The 22,464-nt window shown below is 45.0% G+C and overlaps 1 protein-coding gene across 2 annotated transcripts in view; it reads right to left on the bottom strand.

Moving 5' to 3' along the window:
• The window catches only part of RASSF5 (Ras association domain family member 5), a 301,503-nt gene extending 279,268 nt beyond the window's left edge, over positions 1-22,235 (bottom strand). Inside the window, exons 1-2 of one of the 2 annotated variants that reach the window (XM_063955167.1) lie at positions 21,708-22,235; positions 2,821-2,930 (exon numbers count right to left, since the gene is read on the bottom strand). In XM_063955167.1, the coding sequence (XP_063811237.1) occupies positions 2,821-2,930; positions 21,708-21,861 (264 nt within the window). In that variant the 5' untranslated portion in view covers positions 21,862-22,235. The remainder of the gene's footprint in view (positions 1-2,820; positions 2,931-21,707) is intronic. The other variant, XM_063955166.1, reaches the window with a different exon arrangement.
• Positions 22,236-22,464: the final 229 nt, after the last annotated feature.

Here is a 22,464-nt window from a genome sequence, read left to right as displayed (position 1 = left end):
GGTAATGCCGCTATAACCGGCATTTTATAGCAGGGGGCGTGACTATGATGACGCGATTCAACAAGAATCACGTCATCTACTGTCCGGACCGCCCACTTTACTCTCAAAGTGGGCGGCCGGGCAGGGGGTAAGTTAAAAACCGGGAGACTTGTCTGCTCTTCCGTGGGGCCGGCAGGGTCGCCCGATTTTCGGGAGCCTCCTGGCCATTCCGGGAGAGTAGGCAAGTATGAGGTAAATGGATAAGAAAGGTGTTACACCACAGGTGATAGCAATCATAAATTAAGAAGGAAGTCCAGGAGCAGAGCATTCTGTCCCTCCTGGAGAGGGTCATGTTGGGAGGTATGGAATATATAATGAAAATAAAAACCTGGGACAGATGGGCTGGAACCCTGGGCACGGGTCCGTGCTCTGAGTCAGAAAAAATATGCAGTGGTGCTTTGGTTAGCAATTACTCACACTTGCTGTGTATAATAATAACAACCAGTATGATTTGCTGGTCATTGATCAAAGGCATGTATGTGTTTCATGTGGATCTGATCACTAGGTCCAAGAGTAGATGTATCAGCAAATGGAAGCACCTGGAACAAATTAGGGCACTCTGCAGACAATTGGAACACTTCTGGACCAGATTTGGACTCCTACTGGATCAGACTTGATGCCGTCACTTATGCTTCAGGTGCCCGGTGAAAACGATGCTGGCATCAGGGCTAATGGGAGATACTATTAAAGTACCGCTGCTAATAGGATACCGCCCTAGGCATGAGGGTTTCACAAACTATTGCATTTTACCCTGGTTTATTTAAGGGATTGTGTGTTACTAGCAGTGGCAGATCCTCTGTCACATTCAGTTCTTCAGCACATAATGCAGCTAGTGAGTTGTCTACAGTAGCACAAAGAAAATGCCCGAGTTGTTCACCAATACTCACACCAAGCATCTGTTCACCCGCTGGCTTTTACTTACCATAAATGCCAGACACAGGTACATTTATAAATAGCTAATTGTTTCTAGGCCATTAGTATGGGATCCTGACGGTCGGGATCCTGGCGCTCATAATACTGACACCGGAATCCCAGCATGCGGGATCCTAACGGCGAGCGCAGCGCGTCCCCACGCAGATGCTGATGATGGGCATCTCTATACAACTCCTAGTTGCTGTGACATTAGCATATTTTCACACAGATGCTGCATACAAATTCGCAGCTGCAAATACATTTCCGTATATCTCTGAATGAGGCCCTAAGACCTAAAATACCAACATGTACATCTTGTATAGCTACTTCCATATATGAAACATCAGCAACACTTAGAAGAATGGAAAACCACCCATTGCGCTCAGCGGCTGCTGCTGCCCACGTTCAACCACCCACATATAAAATATCTCATTCAAAGATGTATGAATATGACAATAGCCATGGCAACTGTTATAATGCCTTAATCAACATCTTTCTCACGCTCCAACCTAAACTATAATAGATTATAGAAACATAGTAGTCATTTAAAGATCTGGAACTGATTAATTCCTATTCCTTATGTTATAAACAATGGACAAATCTCAGACTAAGTATGACAGCTATCTGCAATAGTTTGTAATATGGGTGAAATATAAAAATACATAATTTGCTTGACAGTATTACAATTTTAATTTGTATGCTTTTTTCTGAATGAGCAGGAAAAAAAAACATCTTACATGCATCTAAACAATATGGTTTTTGTGTTTAATAGAATGACCTTCTACATTACGCCTGTGATTCCCAAACTGTGTGCTGTGACACCAGAACAGTCATAGGGCTACCATGCGTGGGTGGTCCTCTCCCAAATTACATGATTTGGCTGTACAGATGGTGTAATGGTTAGCACTACTGCCTCACAGTACTAAGGTCATGGGTTCCATTCCCACCATGGCGCTAATGGTGTGGAGTTTGTATATTCTGCCCGTGCTTGCGTGGGTTTCCGACTGCCGGGACTGATACTGCAGTCAGTTAGCCATTTGGCGGTTAGGACTAGCTATAGCTTGATGATGTACTGTAGATTCTAATCTGCAGATGATTTGCTTACTGTACAAGTGACATGGTTATTGGCACTGTGTGTTGCACAGTATGGAGAATATGTACTAAGCCTTGGAGAGTAATAGAATGGAGAGAGATAAAGTACCGGACAATTAGCTCCTAAATGCCATGTTACAGGCTATGTTAGAAAAAGGAGCTGATTGGCTGGTATGTTACATCTGCCCCTAAATATTTGCAGGTATACATGTTTATATGCTATAGTGTTCAATGTTTTATGTTCTCTCTGATGCTTATGTATGTTCCTATTCAAAATGATTAAACATGGATTGCATAAAAGAGTGAGATCTCTTACTAATATTTATTAAAATGACCCTAAATGCATTCATAAAGCACAAAGAGCAAAACTCAGTCTTTCACATTAAACATCTAGTTCAATTTATCATATTCTTGTTTAACAAAAGACTTTTTTTCAAAATAAAGAAAATAGAGTGAAATTCGTGTTTCTTGGATCCAACAGATATACCACCCAATACATAGAGAGATTCCCATCACTGCATGCAGAAAGAGTTTGCTTTCAGCCATGGAAACAGATGGTGTTGCTAGGAGAGCATGGGAAACTGTCATTTGTGGTGTATGTTCAGTGCACTATTTAGACAGAGCAACAGGAATGATAAAGAGAGGCACTGTACTTTGCCTTTTTCTACCTGAACAATAAATAATTTATAGGCTTTTCTAAAATAAGATTCAGAACGCTTAGCTGAAAATAGCACAGATATCTAGTAACAGAGCAATAAAGAATGCACAAATGGTTACCTTGTCAAGTTGTAGGCTTAATGTTTTCTCATGGGATATAGTCGCAGTTCCATCACTCTGCTCCAGCTGTATGAGGCTCTGACATTCCCAGTGACGAGATAATTTATAATCTGTGTATAAGGAGAGAGTGCAAGTTATAAAACAGAGCGTTTGCAGTTTTATTGTATTTCGCTAATGTGCTGAAACCTCATTAGACATGTGAAGTACTTTCTGGGCGTCAACATGCTGACGACATAACTGCAGAATTACATGCTCTTATGGCCCTCATACATTACGGCTGGGTCAGGGAATCGAGAATATTAAACGGTAAGGATTGGCAACTTGGTTGTTTTTAAAATGAAGAATTTCCCTGATTTCCTAATGGATCACCAATGGATGCCGATCGCCTGATCGGTGGTTCCAGTCGCAGAAACAAAGGTAGATGTATTGGGGCCTTTACATAAGTTGGACAAGTTCATATGAGTTTAAATTACTGTCTTGTGGAACTTATACTAAGTGCATTGATTTATCCCTCTAGCTACCATGTTAAAATGGCTTTGGCCATTGTAGCCTAGAGGCTACAGCTTTGCGCATTAGCGCTGCTGAGTATGATCCTGGAAATAAGATGATTGCACAGATTTTTGATACATTGCTCCGGAAAAGGCATCACAAATCACCTAGATAGGTGGAGATAAGAAGTGCCACCCTTTGACCAAATAGTAAATCGACTGCATGGATATTATAGTGAAACCAGTCTTCTGGAATAACATGATGTGCTCTCTCAATAGACAGATTATGAACCTAATTTACATAGTGCCAGAATAATCTGCAGCGCTTTACAATTGGCATTCTTAACCATTTTTTTCATGTGCAGCTACCCTTAGACAATGCTGCAATACAATACATGGATATAGTCCATGTAAGCATACCTAGAATAAACAATGAATAGAACTAGTGATGTGCACCGGAAATTTTTTGTGTTTTGGTTTTGGGTTCGGTTCCGCGGCCGTGTTTTGGATTCGGGCGCGTTTTGGCAAAACCTCACCGAAAATTTTTTGTCGGATTCGGGTGTGTTTTGGATTCGGGTGTTTTTTTCAAAAAACCCTAAAAAACAGCTTAAATCATAGAATTTGGGGGTCATTTTGATCCCATAGTATTATTAACCTCAATAACCATAATTTCCACTCATTTCCAGTCTATTCTGAACACCTCACACCTCACAATATTATTTTTAGTCCTAAAATTTGCACCGAGGTCGCTGAATGGCTAAACTAAGCGACACAAGTGGCCGACACAAACACCTGGCCCATCTAGGAGTGGCACTGCAGTGTCAGGCAGGATGGCCCTTCAAAAAAATACTCCCCAAACAGCACATGATGCAAAGAAAAAAAGAGGCGCACCAAGGTGGCTGTGTGACTAAGCTAAGCGACACAAGTGGCCGACACAAACACCTGGCCCATCTAGGAGTGGCACTGCAGTGTCAATCAAGACAGGATGGCCCTTCCAAAAAATTGTCCCCAAACAGCACATGATGCAAAGAAAAATGAAAGAAAAAAGAGGTGCAAGATGGATTTGTCCTTGGGCCCTCCCACCCACCCTTATGTTGTATAAACAGGACATGCACACTTTAACGAACCCATCATTTCAGTGACAGGGTCTGCCACACGACTGTGACTGAAATGACTGGTTGGTTTGTGCCCCCACCAAAAAAGAAGCAATCAATCTCTCCTTGCACAAACTGGCTCTACAGAGGCAAGATGTCCACCTCATCATCATCCTCCGATTCCTCACCCCTTTCACTGTGTACATCCCCCTCCTCACAGATTATTAATTCGTCCCCACTGGAATCCACCATCTCAGGTCCCCGTGTACTTTCTGGAGGCAATTGCTGCTGGTGAATGTCTCCACGCAGGAATTGATTATAATTCATTTTAATGAACATCATCTTCTCCACATTTTCTGGAAGTAACCTCGTACGCCGATTGCTGACAAGGTGAGCGGCTGCACTAAACACTCTTTCGGAGTACACACTGGAGGGAGGGCAACTTAGGTAGAATAAAGCCAGTTTCTGCAAGGGCCTCCAAATTGCCTCTTTTTCCTGCCAGTATACATACGGACTGTCTGACGTGCCTACTTGGATGCGGTCACTCATATAATCCTCCACCATTCTTTCAATGGTGAGAGAATCATATGCAGTGACAGTAGACGACATGTCAGTAATCGTTGCCAGGTCCTTCAGTCCGGACCAGATGTGAGCACTCGCTCCAGACTGCCCTGCATCACCGCCAGCGGGTGGGCTCGGAATTCTTAGCCTTTTCCTCGCACCCCCAGTTGCGGGAGAATGTAAAGGAGGAGATGGTGACGGGTCACGTTCCGCTTGACTTGACAATTTTCTCACCAGCAGGTCTTTGAACCTCTGCAGATTTGTGTCTGCCGGAAAGAGAGATCCAACGTAGGTTTTAAATCTAGGATCGAGCACGGTGGCCAAAATGTAGTGCTCTGATTTCAACAGATTGACCACCCGTGAATCCTGGTTAAGCGAATTAAGGGCTCCATCCACAAGTCCCACATGCCTAGCGGAATCGCTCTGTTTTAGCTCCTCCTTCAATGTCTCCAGCTTCTTCTGCAAAAGCCTGATGAGGGGAATGACCTGACTCAGGCTGGCAGTGTCTGAACTGACTTCACGTGTGGCAAGTTCAAAGGGTTGCAGAACCTTGCACAACGTTGAAATCATTCTCCACTGCGCTTGAGTCAGGTGCATTCCACCTCCTTTGCCTATATCGTGGCCAGATGTATAGGCTTGAATGGCCTTTTGCTGCTCCTCCATCCTCTGAAGCATATAGAGGGTTGAATTCCACCTCGTTACCACCTCTTGCTGCAGATGATGGCAGGGCAGGTTCAGGAATGTTTGGTGGTGCTCCAGTCTTCTGTACGCGGTGCCTGAATGCCGAAAGTGGCCCGCAATTCTTCGGGCCACCGACAGCATCTCTTGCACGCCCCTGTCGTTTTTTAAATAATTCTGCACCACCAAATTCAAGGTATGTGCAAAACATGGGACGTGATGGAATTTGCCCAGATGTAATGCACGCACAATATTGCTGGCGTTGTCCGATGTCACAAATCCCCAGGAGAGTCCAATTGGGGTAAGCCATTCTGCGATGATCTTCCTCAGTTGCCGTAAGAGGTTTTCAGCTGTGTGCCTATTCTGGAAAGCGGTGATACAAAGCGTAGCCTGCCTAGGAATGAGTTGGCGTTTGCGAGATGCTGCTACTGGTGCCGCCGCTGCTGTTCTTGCTGCGGGAGGCAATACATCTATCCAGTGGGCTGTCACAGTCATATAGTCCTGAGTCTGCCCTGCTCCACTTGTCCACATGTCCGTGGTTAAGTGGACATTGGGTACATCTGCATTTTTTAGGACACTGGTGAGTCTTTTTCTGAGGTCTGTGTACATTTTCGGTATCGCCTGCCTAGAGAAATGGAACCTAGATGGTATTTGGTACTGGGGACACAGTACCTCAATCAAGTCTCTAGTTGGCTCTAAATTAACGATGGATACCGGAACCACGTTTCTCACCGCCCAGGCTGCCAAGGCCTCAGTTATCCGCTTTGCAGCAGGATGACTGCTGTGATATTTCACCTTCCTCGCAAAGGACTGTTGGACAGTCAATTGCTTACTGGAAGTAGTACAAGTGGTCTTCCGACTTCCCCTCTGGGATGACGATCGACTCCCAGCAGCAACAACAGCAGCGCCAGCAGCAGTAGGCGTTACACTCAAGGATGCATCGGAGGAATCCCAGGCAGGAGAGGACTCGTCAGACTTGACAGTGACATGGCCTGCAGGACTATTGGCTTTCCTGGGTAAGGAGGAAATGGACACTGAGGGAGTTGGTGGTGTGGTTTGCAGGAGCTTGGTCACAAGAGGAAGGGATTTAGTGGTCAGTGGACTGCTTCCGCTGTCACCCAAAGTTTTTGAACTTGTCACTGACTTATGATGAATGCGCTGCAGGTGACGTATAAGGGAGGATGTTCCGAGGTGGTTAACGTCCTTACCCCTACTTATTACAGCTTGACAAAGGCAACACACGGCTTGACACCTGTTGTCCGCATTTCTGTTTAAATAATTCCACACCGAAGAGGTGATTTTTTTTGTATTTTGACCAGGTATGTCAATGGCTTTATTCATCCCACGGACAACAGGTGTCTCCCCGGGTGCCTAACTTAAACCAAGCACCTTTCCATCAGAATCCTCCTTGTCAATTTCCTCCTCAGCGCCAGCAACACCCATATGCTCATCCTGGTGTACTTCAACAGTGACATCTTCAATTTGACTATCAGGAACTGGACTGCGGGTGCTCCTTCCAGCACTTGCAGGGGGCGTGCAAATGGTGGAAGGCGCAAGCTCTTCCCGTCCAGTGTTGGGAAGGTCAGGCATCGCAACCGACACAATTGGACTCTCCTTGGGGATTTGTGATTTTGAAGAACGCACAGTTCTTTGCTGTGCTTTTGCCAGCTTAAGTCTTTTCTTTTTTCTAGCGAGAGGATGAGTGCTTCTATCCTCATTTGAAGCTGAACCACTAGCCATGAACATAGGCCAGGGCCTCAGCCATTCCTTACCACTCCGTGTCGTAAATGGCATATTGGCAAGTTTACGCTTCTCCTCAGACGCTTTTAATTTTGATTTTTGGGTCATTTTACTGAACTTTTGTGTTTTGAATTTTACATGCTCTCTACTATGACATTGGGCATTGGCCTTGGCAGACGACGTTGATGGCATTTCATCGTCTCGGCCATGACTAGTGGCAGCAGCTTCAGCACAAGGTGGAAGTAGATCTTGATCTTTCCCTTTAACCTCCACATTTTTGTTCTCCATTTTTTAATGTGTGGAATTATATAGAATATATATATAGAATGTAGATGGATAGTATACTTAATGGATGACGAGTGACGACACAGAGGTAGGTACACAGCAGTGGCCTACCGTACTGCTATATATAGTATACTGGTGGACACTGTCAGCAAACTGCAAAACTGTCTAAAATGCACCACAGGTATAGAATGTAGATGGATAGTATACTTAATGGATGACGAGTGACGACACAGAGGTAGGTACACAGCAGTGGCCTACCGTACTGCTATATATAGTATACTGGTGGACACTGTCAGCAAACTGCAAAACTGTCTAAAATGCACCACAGGTAGAGAATGTAGATGGATAGTATACTTAATGGATGACGAGTGACGACACAGAGGTAGGTACAGCAGTGGCCTACCGTACTGCTATATATAGTATACTGGTGGACACTGTCAGCAAACTGCTAAACTAGTCTAAAATGCACCACAGGTATACAATGCAGATGGATAGTATACTTAATGGATGACGAGTGACGACCCAGAGGTAGGTACAGCAGTGCACTCTGCACTGTACTACTCCTATATAGTATTAATTATACTGGTGGTCCCCAGTCCCCACAATAAAGCAGCACACTGAGCACAGATATGGAGTGTTTTTCAGGCAGACAACGTATACTGGTGGTCACTGTCAGCAAAACTCTGCACTGTACTCCTGCTATAGCTGCTCCCCAGTCCCCACAATTAAGCAGTGTGAGCACTCAGCACAGATATATCATGCAGCACACTGAGCACAGATATGGTATGGAGCGTTTTTTTCAGGCAGAGAACGGATAAAAACTGGTGGTCACTTATCAGCAAAACTCTGCACTGTACTCCTCCTAACAGCTGCTCCCCAATCCTCCCCACAAATAAGAAATAAAGTAAACCAATCAACTTCTACAATAAACGGAGAGGACGCCAGCCACGTCCTCTCCCTATCATCTCCAATGCACGAGTAAAAATGGCGGCGACGCGCGGCTGCTTATATAGAATCCGAATCTCGCGAGAATCCGACAGCGGGATGATGACGTTCGGGCGCGCTCGGGTTAGCCGAGCAAGGCGGGCAGGTTCGAACCTGCCTCGGACCCATGTGAAAAAGGTGAAGTTCGGGGGGGTTCGGTTTTGGAGAAACCGAACCCGCTCATCACTAATTAGAACTAATACAGTGTGAAAATAATCAAGAGAAACTGAATCCATTTTTCACATGACAAATACAAACAGGGATGAGAGGGTGGTGGTGAGTTGGCCGCCTATGAGGAGCGAAAGGGAATGTAACAGGAAGAAGATTATGGTGAGAACATAAAGGATTAAAGCAGGGATGGGGAACCTTCGGTCCTCCAGCTGTTGATGAACTACACATCCCAGCATGCCGTGCAACAGTTTTAGCATGGCTAAATAACAAAACTGTATCAAGGCATGCTGGTATGTGTAGTTCAACAACAGCTGGAGGGCCAAAGGTTCCCCACCCCTGGATTAAAGGGTGAAGCGTCTAGAACAAAAAAAAAAAAGTCACCCATTTGGTAATAAAAGAGATAACGTTATCTGGAGATTTGTAAAGCGCCACTGGAATTCCCAGATCTTCTGGAAAGATTTAGGGGTCTCAGATTATGCTTGTCCTTTACGCCATTTGACAGGTTGTGGATAGTAGCAGCAAGGGATTGCCTCCAAGAGGCAGGTATTTGATATTTAACAGCTGAAAGTACATGTCTGTTACTCTGTTTTGGTGACAAGTCTTCAAAGGAATACACTAGATAACAAAAAAATAGTTATTGTCAAATACTGAAGAAAATCCAGGTGTTCTTGACAAATTTCTGTGTGATTCTGTGATTCTGACTCCAAACTCCAAACTGGCCTATCATGCCAGGAACTAAAGTTATGGCCAACTGTTTTAGGTTTTAGGTTTTAAACATTATACAATAGTTATTACTAGAGATGTGCACCGGAAATTTTTCGGGTTTTGTGTTTTGGTTTTGGTTTTGGATTCGGTTCCGCGGCCGTGTTTTGGATTCAGACGCGTTTTGGCAAAACCTGAAATAATTTTTGTCGGATTCAGGTTTTTTCCCCCCAAAACCCCTCAAAAACAGCTTAAATCATAGAATTTGGGGGTCATTTTGATCCTATAGTATTATTAACCACAATAACCATAATTTCCACTCATTTCCAGTCTATTCTGAACACCTCACAATATTATTTTTAGTCCTAAAATTTGCACCGAGGTCGCTGGATGACTAAGCTAAGCGACCCAAGTGGCCGGCACAAACACCTGGCCCATCTAGGAGTGGCACTGCAGTGTCAGGCAGGATGGCAGATTTAAAAAAATTGTCCCCAAACAGCACATGATGCAAAGAGAAAAAGAGGTGCACCAAGGTCGCTGGATGGCTAAGCTAAGCGACCCAAGTGGCCTACACAAACACCTGGCCCATCTAGGAGTGGCACTGCAGTGTCAGACAGGATGGCACTTAAAAAAATAGTCCCCAAACAGCACATGATGCAAAGAAAATAAGAGGTGCACCAAGGTCGCTGGAGGGCTAAGCTAAGCGACCCAAGTGGCCGGCCTCCCTCCACATTTTTGTTCTCCATCTTTTAATGTGTGGAATTATATGCCAGTAATATATCAATAGCAATGGCCTACTGTACCATACTGCTATATATATATATATATATATACACTGGTGGTCAGCAAAATTCTACACTGTCCTCCTACTATATACTGTGCACAACTACAATGCAGCACAGATATGGATAGTATACTTGACGACACAGAGGTAGAGCAATGGACTACTGTACCGTACTACTATATATATATACTGGTGGTCAGCAAAATTCTGCACTGTCCTCCTACTATATACTGCGCACAACTACAATGCAGCACAGATATGAATAGTATACTTGACGACACAGAGGTAGAGCAATGGACTACTGTACCGTACTGCTATATATATATATATATATATATATATATACTGGTGGTCAGCAAAATTCTGCACTGTCCTCCTACTATATACTGCGCACAACTACAATGCAGCACAGATATGGATTTTATACTTGACGACACAGAGGTAGAGCAATGGACTACTGTACCGTACTGCTATATATATAAACTGGTGGTCAGCAAAAGTCTGCACTGTCCTCCTACTATATACTGCGCACAACTACAATGCAGCACAGATATGGATAGTATACTTAACGACACAGAGGTAGAGCAATGGACTACTGTACCGTACTGCTATATATATATATATATATATATATATATATATACTGGTGGTCAGCAAAATTCTGCACTGTCCTCCTACTATATACTGCGCACAACTGCAATGCAGCACAGATATGGATAGTATACTTGACGACAGAGGTAGAGCAATGGACTACTGTACCGTACTGCTATATATATATATATATATATATATATATATACTGGTGGTCAGCAAAATTCTGCACTGTCCTCCTACTATATACTGCGCACAACTACAATGCAGCACAGATATGGATAGTATACTTGACGACACAGAGGTAGAGCAATGGACTACTGTACCGTACTGCTATATATATATATATATATATATATATATATACTGGTGGTCAGCAAAATTCTGCACTGTCCTCCTACTATATACTGCGCACAACTACAATGCAGCACAGACATAGATAGTATACTTGACGACACAGAGGTAGAGCAATGGACTACTGTACTGTACTGCTATATATATACTGGTGGTCAGCAAAATTCTGCACTGTCCTCCTACTATATACTGCGCACAACTACAATGCAGCACAGATATGGATAGTATACTTGACGACACAGAGGTAGAGCAATGGGCTACTGTACCGTACTGCTATATATATATATATATATATATATATACTGGTGGTCAGCAAAATTCTGCACTGTCTTCCTACTATATACTGCACAGAACTACAATGCAGCACAGATATGGATAGTATACTTGACGACACAGAGGTAGAGCAATGCACTACTGTACCGTACTGCTATATATATATACTTGTGGTCAACAAAATTCTGCACTGTCCTCCTACTATATACTGTGCACAACTACAATGCAGCACAGATATGGATAGTATTCTTGACGACACAGAGGTAGAGCAATGGACTACTGTACCGTACTGCTATATATATACTGGTGGCCAGCAAAATTCTGCACTGTCCTCCTACAATGCAGCACAGATATGGAGCGTTTTCAGGCAGAGAACCTAGATATTTGCAGCACACTGAGCACAGATATTTGCAGCACACTGAACAGTGAACACGGAAACTGAGAGAATGCAGCCACGTCCTCTCGCTATCATCGCCAAAGCACGAGTGAAAATGGCGGCGACGCGCGGCTCCTTATATAGAATATGAATCTCGCGAGAATACGACAGCGGGATGATGATGTTCGGGCGCGCTCGGGTTAACCGAGCAAGGCGGGAAGATTCGAGTCTGCCTCGGAACCGTGCAAAAATGGGTGAAGTTTGGGGGGGTTCGGATCTCGAGGAATCGAACCCACTCATCTCCAGCTATTACAGTGACTGATTACTTGTAATTTCTTTAATCCTAACATTCATTCATCATGGGTTTTTTTCCCAGTTGACCATGAAGAAAAGTAAACGAGCCTATGTCAACCATCTAGACAACTTCTGTTATATATGTGGACAATTTACACCTCGGGATCAGTGTAAAAAAGTGATGACTGCTCCCCGCCATTATTTTGGTGTGAAAGTTGGAGATCAAGGGGGTGATTCAGAGTTGATCATAGCTGTGCTAAATTTAGCACAGCTATGATCAGGCAACACTGATATGCGGGGGGACACCCAGCACAGGGCTAGCCCGCCCCACATGTCAGTCCCTGCCACGTCGCAGAAGAGCAAAAGCATTGCACAGCGGCGATGCTTTTGTACTTCAGGAGTAGCTCCTGGCCAGCGCAGCTCCTGCGCGCTGGCCGGGAGCTACTCGTCGCTGCCCGGGTCGCAGTGGCTGCGTGTGACATCACGCAGACACCGCAGCCTGCCCCCGGCATGGTCTGGCCACGCCTGCTTTGGGCGGATCGTGCCCCTTTACTGGCGACTTAACACCGCCATCCCGCCCAGCGACCGCCTCTGCCTGTCAATCAGGCAGAGGCGATCGCTAGCTAAAGACAGCCATCGGCTGTCTGGCATGCGCCGGTGCACTGCAGCGCCGGCGAATTCGCAGTTCGGGCCTGATTGCTGCTGTGTGAACACACACAGCACCGATCAGGTCTGAATTAGCCCCCAAGACAAATGGTTGCTACCACCCATTTGTTGTACTGTGTGTAACACAGGGCTGATGCAATGGCTAAGATGTAAAAGGAAGGCTATGCCTTTTTTAGTGAACATGATATAACGCAAGCCAAAATATCACCACTCAAACTGTTGCTTCTGTATGACAAACATCTCAGGATTTTCAAAGAAAAAATAAATCGAAAATTACATATCCAGACTGTGAATCTGCTCTAAAGCCTGTTCCACACGATGCAAATAATGCACAAACAAGTACAATTTAAATGTTGATAATGTCTATAATTTGAAATCCTGATGCAATAGCTACATTTCTATTTCATATTTGGAATCAGCACACCCAAATTAGCCTAGAACACCAAGGGGGAAATGTGGGGGGTCATTCCAACCCGATCATACGCCGCAGTGCACCGGCGCAAGCCAGATGGCCGAAGGCCGTCATTACCTAACGATCGCCTCCGCCTGATTGACAGGCAGAGGCGTTCACTGGGCGGCATGGCGGCGTTTAGCCACCGTTTTCGGGGCACGGTCTGGCCAACGCAGGCGTGGCTGGACCGTGCGGGGGGCGGGCCGCAGCGGCTGTGTGACGTCACACGCAGCCACTGCGACCCAGGGCAGCAACGAGTAACTCACGGCCAGCCGCAGGAGCTGCGCTGGCCGGGAGTTATTCTTCACGTACAAAAGCATCGCTGCTGTGCGATGCTTTTGTACTTGTGCAGGAGGGGGGCCGGATTGACATGCGGGCGGATTAGCCCTGTGCTGGGCGTCCCCCCGCATGTCTGGGAAGATGTTCGTAGCTGTGCTAAATTTAGCACAGCTACGATCAACTCGAAATTACCCCTGTAATATGGTGTGAGAATTAGAAAGTGAGAGATTTTGGTAAAATTCTCCTGTTTTTTTTAAAGTGGCAATCTTTTACATGGCAAAACCAGGTTGATTTTGCAATGTAAATGATTCCCACTTTAAAAAAATCAGGAGAATTTTACCAAAATCTCTCACTTTCTGATTCGCACACCATATTACATTTCCCCCCCAAGAGTTTTCCTAGTAGCAAAAATTTTGTTTTCTAGTGATATTTACTCGAATAAAAAACTATTAAATATTTAAAGGGAGCTAATGGAAATCCATAGATACCTCCAAACCATACTTACCTACTCTCCCGGAAGCTGCGGGAGGCTCCCGTTTTTTTGGGTAGCCCCCCGCACCCCCGGAAGAGTGGGCAGGTCTCCCGCATCCTGCTCGCACCCTAGTGATGCGAGCAGTATGGAGAGATAACCTCCCTTCGCGGGTCCGTCGGGTGGAGAAGGAGTTAAAATGATGCAAATTGCTGCATTTTAGCCCCACCCCCTTCCCGCGGACCCACAAATCGCGGCATTTCCCGATGCGGGGGTGGGGCTTAGTGATGTCACAGTCCGGCCCCGCCCCCCGAAGACACCTGCAGCGTCTCCTCTCCGGGCTTCTCCCGGAGAAGAGAAATACAATGTAGCTAAGTATGCTCCAAACATTGTGCTGGGCTAAATAGGAACTCCTGTCTGAAAAAGGGCATGGCGTCTGCAAAAGGGTTCGTGACTATCTGGTAATGCTGCAATCACAAGCCACACCTCCTGTTTTTGTCATTGTGGGGGAATGTACAGCGCTCTGTCAGCTGTGACCATGCCCCCATCCCCTCTGTCTCCCGTGAGTAGATGCGCACAGCATCTATTCACTGCAACTCTGCTAAGAAGGGCAGCGAATGAACAGGTATACTGTTTGGCATACCTCCCAACAGTCCCGAATACAGCGGGACAGTCCCGCTCATTGGACACTGTCCTGCTGTCCCACCCTCGGGCAGCAGTGTCCCACGGGCGGGCAGAGGGCAGATTGGAAGAGCCAGTGATCACCGCTGCTCTGCAAAGCAGCCGGTGATCACTGAATAGGAGTCATGCACATGCATGCTCAGGGAGCACTGGGCATGCCCCCCCAATATGACAAACACAGGGGTCGCGGTGCTAAATACAACCTCTGTGCCAGAGGCCCCATAAACCCCTCACGCGGCTCCACCCCTTTCAGATGCTGCTGCGCCGGCAGGTCCTGAGTCGAAAGTTGGGAGGTATGCAGTTCCGAATATCCTATCAAAATGGGGAAGCTTAGGGCAGCTCCACCAAGAGGAGGAAAGTGCCATCTTCACAACAACCCTTCCAGCAAGAGCTAGGGACATCAGGAAAAATGTATATGAATGTGCTGGAACATATTACCAGCTGTATAAAAGCATATAGCTATTTTCCTTAATTCTAACACAAGAAAACTACTTCTCCAGAAGAAGCCAGAACACCAGTGCTTAAAGTGGTCCTAGAGAGGTTGTGGAACTCCCCCCCTCTCCCCCTGGCGTCCATGCAATAAAGGTATTGCGCACGCCTACCAAAAAAAGGGGCGTGGTATCAAAAAGAAAGAGGCTTGGTCAGACAATAGTATCCATAGCAGTGGTGCCCCTTATGCAATACCCGCAGTAGTAGTGCCCCTTATGTCCCCAGGAGTGATACCCCCTCCACAATGCCCTCATTTGTAGTGCCCCCAGTAGTAATGCCCTTAATGGTAATGATCCCAGTCACTTAGCCCCCTGTAGTTATCCCCCCAGTGGTAATGCCGCTGTGGTTATGACCCCAGTAGTTTACCCCTCCTTTAGTTTAGCCCCCCCAGTGGTAATGCCCCCAGTAGTTTAGCCCCTGTAGTTATGCCCCCATTAGTTTAGCCTTCCTATAGTTTAGCCCTCATGTAGTTTGCCCCACGTAGTTTAGCCTCCAGTGGTAATGCCTCCTATAGTTTAACCCCTATAGTTACAGCCCCTGCAGTTATGCCCCCAGTAGTTTAGCCTCCCTGTAGTTTAACCCTCATGTAGTTTGCCCCCTGTAGTTATGCACCCAGTAGTTAAGCCTCCCTGTAGTTTAGCCCCCCAGTAGTAATGCCCCCAGAAGTTTAACCCCTGTAGTTTAGTCTCCATGTAGTTTAGCGCCCCTGTAGTTTAGCCCCCAGTAGTTAGCCCCCAGTAGTAATGCCCCTAGTAGTAATGCACTCAGTAGTAATGCCCCCTGTAGTTTGCCCCCAGTAGTTAGCTCCCTTGTAGTTTGCCCCCAGTAGTTAGCTCCCTTGTAGTTTGCCCCCAGTAGTTAGCCCCCTTGTAGTTTGCCCCCAGTAGTTAGCTCCCTTGTAGTTTGCCCCCAGTAGTTAGCACCCAGTAGTAATGCCCCCAGTAGTAATGCCCACTTGTAGTGGCTCCCAGTAGGTGCGCCGCTGATACACTCAACCACGAAAAAATAAAAACACAATACTCACCAAGCCCCGCTCTCGTGTCTGACGGCTGCAGTCCTTCCGGCGCCCGCTCCTCAGCACTATGGGAGAGACGTAATGACGTCTCTCCCATAGCGCACACTGACGGAGCTGGGAGTCGGAAGCCGGAGCCCAGTAGTGAGCTCCTGCCGCCGGCTTCCGCTGTGGAGAGAGAACCGAGCGCCCCCCGCTGGTAATATAATCTCAGCGGGCGCTCGACATCTCCCTGCAGCGCCAGGCACACATCGGGTTAGGTGAGCCGCAGGAGGCGGAACTGCGTTCAGTCTCCAAGTAGAACTGAAGCAATGCAGTTTTGCCCCGTTCTGGCTCACTTTAACCCCTGCAGAACACACTTCTGTGCTCTCAGTATCAGGCTAAGTTTAGCGAGATTGTGTTGCTGGTATGTTGGCAGAATTCCTGACTATGCAAAGTTGTGTGTATGTCGATATCCTTGTTTTCAGATGGATCTCTTGCACCAGGGATAGCGATGATGTAAGTGTGCACTGATAACTATGACAGCTATTTCACTAGTCACAGAGATGCACGCAGAGTGAGAGTAACTACCACCAACGTTCATTCAACTCCATAGTGTGCAACCATGTCTTGTTTTATGGGATAAAAGGACACTATTGCACCTGCTGCCTCATGCACACACCTGTTATTTGTTTTATTTACTATATGTCACTATCCTACCTTTTACTGGTAGTCCTTTCCCAATGGCCGTGTCAGTCTATGGAGGAAAGGAACAGATAGAGAAGGCATTCTAGTAGTTATAAATGAAAGATGGCCTTCAATTTGTTAGCCAACATTAAGCTAGACACATCTTTATTTTATGTTTTAAAGACACCAAGGGGCAAGTTCTCTTTATAGTTTTTTTTATCAATAAACACGGTTTCACCGCAGTGACATGACATTTCTTCCTTATGTAAGATTGTAATTTTAGGTAGTCAAGATGGAAATAAACTGGCAATTAGAATGTACAAGTTTCTGTGAAATTAAAAAGAAAGGTACTAATCACAGCATAATTATCTCTCTCAGAGCAGATTACTTATGTAACAGCTGACGTAAGTGAAACATGTTTTTCTCCTGTTAGATCATGGTGGTGCTGGAGCATAACATTACACACACTTATAGTACCAGGCCATCGCAGATGCAAAGAGTCTTTTCCACTCCCAGGCAGACTTAGCGGAGAGATGTATCAAGCCTTGGAGAGAGATAAGGTACCAACCAATCTACTTCTAACTGTCAATTTACAGGTTGTGCCTGAAAAATGACAGAATCTGAGTGGTTGGTACTTTATCTCTCTGCAAGGCCCCCTCTTTACGGTGCCGCGCGAATGGAGGCGGTGCGAACGGGGGAGTGATTGCGACGGCTGCGTGAGCTAAGATGCGCCGGCAGGAGGCATCAGTAATTTCTACGATGAAGCAGAAATTGCAATGCGATCGTAATTTCTGCTTCTTTAAGGGGGGGGGGGGGCGGCGGCGGTCAGCGTGCTGGGCGACCTTGCCCTGTGATGGGCGGCCCCCAGCATGCTAGCAAAAGGATTGCAAATTCTGCTAATTAGCAGAATTTGCAATCCTTACTGAATTAGGCCCTAAATTCCAATTTTTCTTTAGATTGTAAGCTTTGTCTGTCTGTTATTACCCACTCTTTTTTTAATACTGTTTTGTTTACAATTGTAACAGAATATGTTGGCACTATAGAAATATATGTTAATAAATAATAAATAAATGAAGCCACATATGCAGTTTATAGCTGTGGTGTGCACAGCAGTGAATTTCTGTATGTGTATTCTATGTTGTAGAATGGTAAACAGTAAAGCATCAAATAAATCTAAGTACAATTTGTTGTATGTTTTTTTCTTATATAACGTAGTTAATTATTGGGAGAGGGGAATGAATATATTACCATAGCAGCATTTGGCACAAACTACCCTATATAAATGTTTCCATCTATGTGGCTGGCATGTTGCCATAGTAACAGCGGGCATAAAAGCCCAAGATCCCCTTCTGCAATGATGGTAGTGTTGCTGAGTTACTATGGCAACCAAGTGCAACACAAAATCCAGAATGAGAGTGTTTAGCGATCATATTAATACTTCACATTATTTACCAAATGCAGCTCAGCATCTTCAAACTTTGGTGCACTACAACCCCCATCAGGAGTACAGGACGTTTGTTGAACTTAAGTTTAATGTGATTTTTTTTGCTATTTAATTACACTGGTATAAAATAGTCAGATACATTAGGCCTACACAATAGGAATCGACAAGGATTGTGCTATCGAACTGGAAAATCTCAAAAAGGGGGTAGATTGTGCTCTCCGGTTGTTCAGTATAAACAAAGGGATATTTCAGGGATAAAGGGTCTATTTTCTAATCCTTGGATAAAAATAAAGTGGAGAGAGATAAAGTACCAGACATCCCGCTCCTAGCTGTCATTTTACAAACACAGGATGTAAGATGGCAATTAGGAGCTGATTGGCTGGTACTTTATCTCCCTCCACTTTAGCTCTCTCCAAGGCTTAGTAAATAGACCCCAAAATTAAGGATTGTTCTTGAAAATCAGTCAAAAACTATGACTAATTTAACATCAATTATAAAATCAGGGAATAATAACTGGGGAAAAATGTTACATGGAACACTAATGCTATTTATACAGTGATTTCCAGAGGCCAAAATAATGGTAATGGAAAGGAAGGGGTCTCCGCCACAGCATTACATTGTGTTACTGAAGAAGCAGATCTAATGAATCGATAGCCAGGTCTGCCTCACCAGTCTCTTTATGTAACTGAGCCCAGCACAGAGCTGGTGACCTTTCTTCTGTTGTTACACAAGCCATTGATTATCCCCAACTACTTAGACCCTGCTGGAGTCTTAACAAGATTTTGTAGTCACTAGCTTCATCCAATAACCCTTTCATTGCAGTGTAGCTGTCAGTGCATGTATGTGGAGAGACCTATAGGGCACAGGTTCTCAAACTCGGTCCTCAGGACCCCACACAGTGCATGTTTTGCAGGTCTCCTCACAGAATCGCAAGTGAAATCATTTGCTCCACCTGTGGACCTTTTAAAATGTGTCAGTGAATAATGAATACACCTGTGCACTTGCTGGGTTACCTGCAAAACATGCACTGTGTGAGGTCCTGAGGACAGAGTTTGAGAACCACTGCTATAGGGTATTACTGTCATGCTGCTCACCCTAGAACAGTGGTTCTCAAACTCGGTCCTCAGGACCCCACACAGTGCATGTTTTGCAGGTTACCCAGCAAGTGCACAGGTGTATTTATTACTCCCTGACACATTTTAAAAGGTCCACAGGTGGAGCTAATTATTTCACTTGCGATTCTGTGAGGAGACCTGCAAAACATGCACTGTGTGGGGTCCTGAGGACCGAGTTTGAGAACCTGTGCCCTAGAAGGATGTATACAACGCAGGGTTAGCAGGACACTGCAAAACAATTTAAATAAATATGCATTCAGTCAATTATATAATTATGTAATAGAAAATATAAACATATGCCTGCCTAGCTGACCAGTAAGTGTAGGCTATTTTGAGCTTCCATTGTAATTATTAAGCCATGAAAAAACGTATATCCCTTTCAGACTGCATAGCGGGTCACACCTATACCATACTTGCTTACTCTCCCAGTTTCTGCAGGAGACACCCAATTTTTCGGATAGTCCCCCGCACCCCTGGAAGAGTGGGCACCCCTCCCACACTGTGCCCACTTCCTAGTGAAGTGGGCAGAACGCAGGTATAAATACAGGTAATCTACGGTCCCTACGGAGGGAGTGGAGCCTAATGACGCGATTACTACGGAGGGAGTGGAGCCTAATGACGCGATTATATGCTGATCGTGTCATTTTATCCCGCCTCGATGTAAATAGCGTCCAATCGTGGGTGGTTTCCAGTGAGCGGGTCGGGCCTAATGACGCGATTAGCACCACCATGCCTCCATAGCCATCCACCTGCTTCTCCAGGCATGTCCCGGAGAGGAAAAATTATAAGTCGGTAAGTATGACCTGTACATGTGTCCTTCCCGGGTGCGATCCGCATGAGACCCTTTTCAGACTGGCGGCCCTACCCAGTTTATTGTGCAATAATCCTGGTTATTGCTGGAGGTCTGAAAGGGTTATTACTGAAGTGCATAGTATACAGTAGTACAACCTGTAGTAGAGGGCGGCTTCAAATAAACACATCCACACAATGCGCGTTTTTGAAAACCAGTGTGGGAGACATTTGTTATATACTTTTCTAGGGTCTTAACAAAAGATGCTTATTAGACATTCAGGCAAATGGGTGTGAAAATAGAGTACTACAGGAATATTCTGTGCCACGGGTCTATACTCCATGTATTGTGACTACCTGTACAAAGCAATGTCCACTTTGGTGCTCCTCATCATCATCATCCTTGATTTTATAGCAATACCCCTTGTACTTATTTTCTGGTCAATGGACTGCATGGGGGAAGTGTGACATCTATCTAGTATTGGTGCCATATACAACTTATCAGTTTGATAAAGTATGACAACGTTTTCCATTACTATGCTAAATGATGCTGGATGAAGCGGTCATTATGGACGCTTGCTATATGTTAGACGATATGCAGATATGTTCAGGAGACAGACGCCGGTATCCCGACAGCCAGTGAAATACCGACTGATGAAATCCTGCCCGCCACTCCGTATACCCACTCAGTTGGTGGGTCCACGCCACCGACCGAGTGGCAATAGAACCTGTGGTGAGTGTAGCGAGCCACCAGGTACGAAACATGGTGAGCGCAGCAAGCCCGCAAGGGGACTCGCTGCCGGGATACCGCCAGTAGGGATGCCATTAACGGTATACTGACAGTCGGCATCCCGTCTGCCGGTAAATTATACCAGACCCTGTTAGACTGTTGTTGAAGAGTCCTAAAATAAATCACAATCATATATGTTCTATATAATACATAAATATGTCTAACGAATACTTATGAAAACTCATTTTAAGCAAATACAATTAACTGGAGTTTTTAATTGCTGAATAATATTAGTATAATTTTCAACTCACCTTGTTTTGTGCAGGTGTCTGATTAGTACAGCACATTTATCTTGGCAGTAAGGATGATGCAACCAAACACATTTTTTCCTGATTGTTATATGTAAGATTGCTGAAGTGGTTAAGTGAGTCTATCTCTGTCACCAATATTAAATATGTATTAAGTGTTTACAGTGAGTCTATCTCTGTCACCAATATTAAATATGTATTAAGTGTTTACAGTGAGTCTATCTCTGTCACCAATATAAATATGTATTAGTTTTCTACTTGACACAAGCTAGAAATGGAGGGAACTTTGTATTATACCAGTCCTTTAACATCTATATTTTAGGTTGAAAGCTCTGTGGCGACTTTCCCTAACCTTTGGCATGGGCCATATAAGAACATCCCTTGACATACTTACATACATATAGCACACATACCTCTCACTATCAGCAGCTCATGGTTGGGTGTTGGGAGCAGCTGCAAGCCTTCTGACCATGACTTTGACTTTGGGAAGTGTCGAAAAAGGCTGCGGATTTTTTTAGTCACAACGCCGAAGCATGCAGCCGTAGTTTCCGTCCTCCGATGTGCCATTCCAGATTTATATCCTACTCATTGAATTTGGACCACACAGGTCTCCTTAATAGAGAGGGTGTTATTCCAGTGCATTGCCATCACGATTCCTTAACAGACAAGTCAATGGGCTGCGTAACAGTTAACAGCAAGTATCTTCGAAGGATGGTGAAAGGCAATAATCGATGTAGATATCATCAAAAGGCTTCTTATAGGAACAAAAGTGTTTAGTTTTGTTAACCAGACTGTGCTTAGGGAAACCAGTATTTGAGTAAGGATTCTGTTATCCCTGTCACCACAGTCAATAGGTAAACAGAAATGAAATACAGGCAGAAACAGCTAACGGGTTTGCAGTGGCTTATACTGTAGACAGATTTCTCAGCCAAGTTTCACATCCCTCTGTCTTCTCTCTACCAGCTCTAGGCTCTAGGAAAAAAAACTTTCTATTTCTGTAGGATAAGATAAAAAGGTGGAGTGTCTGTAACCTAAAACCCTGCAGTGATACACAGACAGCAATGTGCACTCTCCACTCCCCCTTCACACTGTCAAATATCTTCAGTTTTTCAGTCAGTTCACTCCTGTAACCCCTTAGTAGCTACATATGTGCCAACAACATATGGTGCC

The sequence above is a fragment of the Pseudophryne corroboree genome, chromosome 2 (assembly GCF_028390025.1).
Source record: "Pseudophryne corroboree isolate aPseCor3 chromosome 2, aPseCor3.hap2, whole genome shotgun sequence".
Classification (NCBI taxonomy): Eukaryota; Metazoa; Chordata; class Amphibia; order Anura; family Myobatrachidae; genus Pseudophryne; species Pseudophryne corroboree.
Note: the sequence above shows the minus strand (reverse complement) of the source record. Positions and strands in the feature narration are given on the sequence as shown.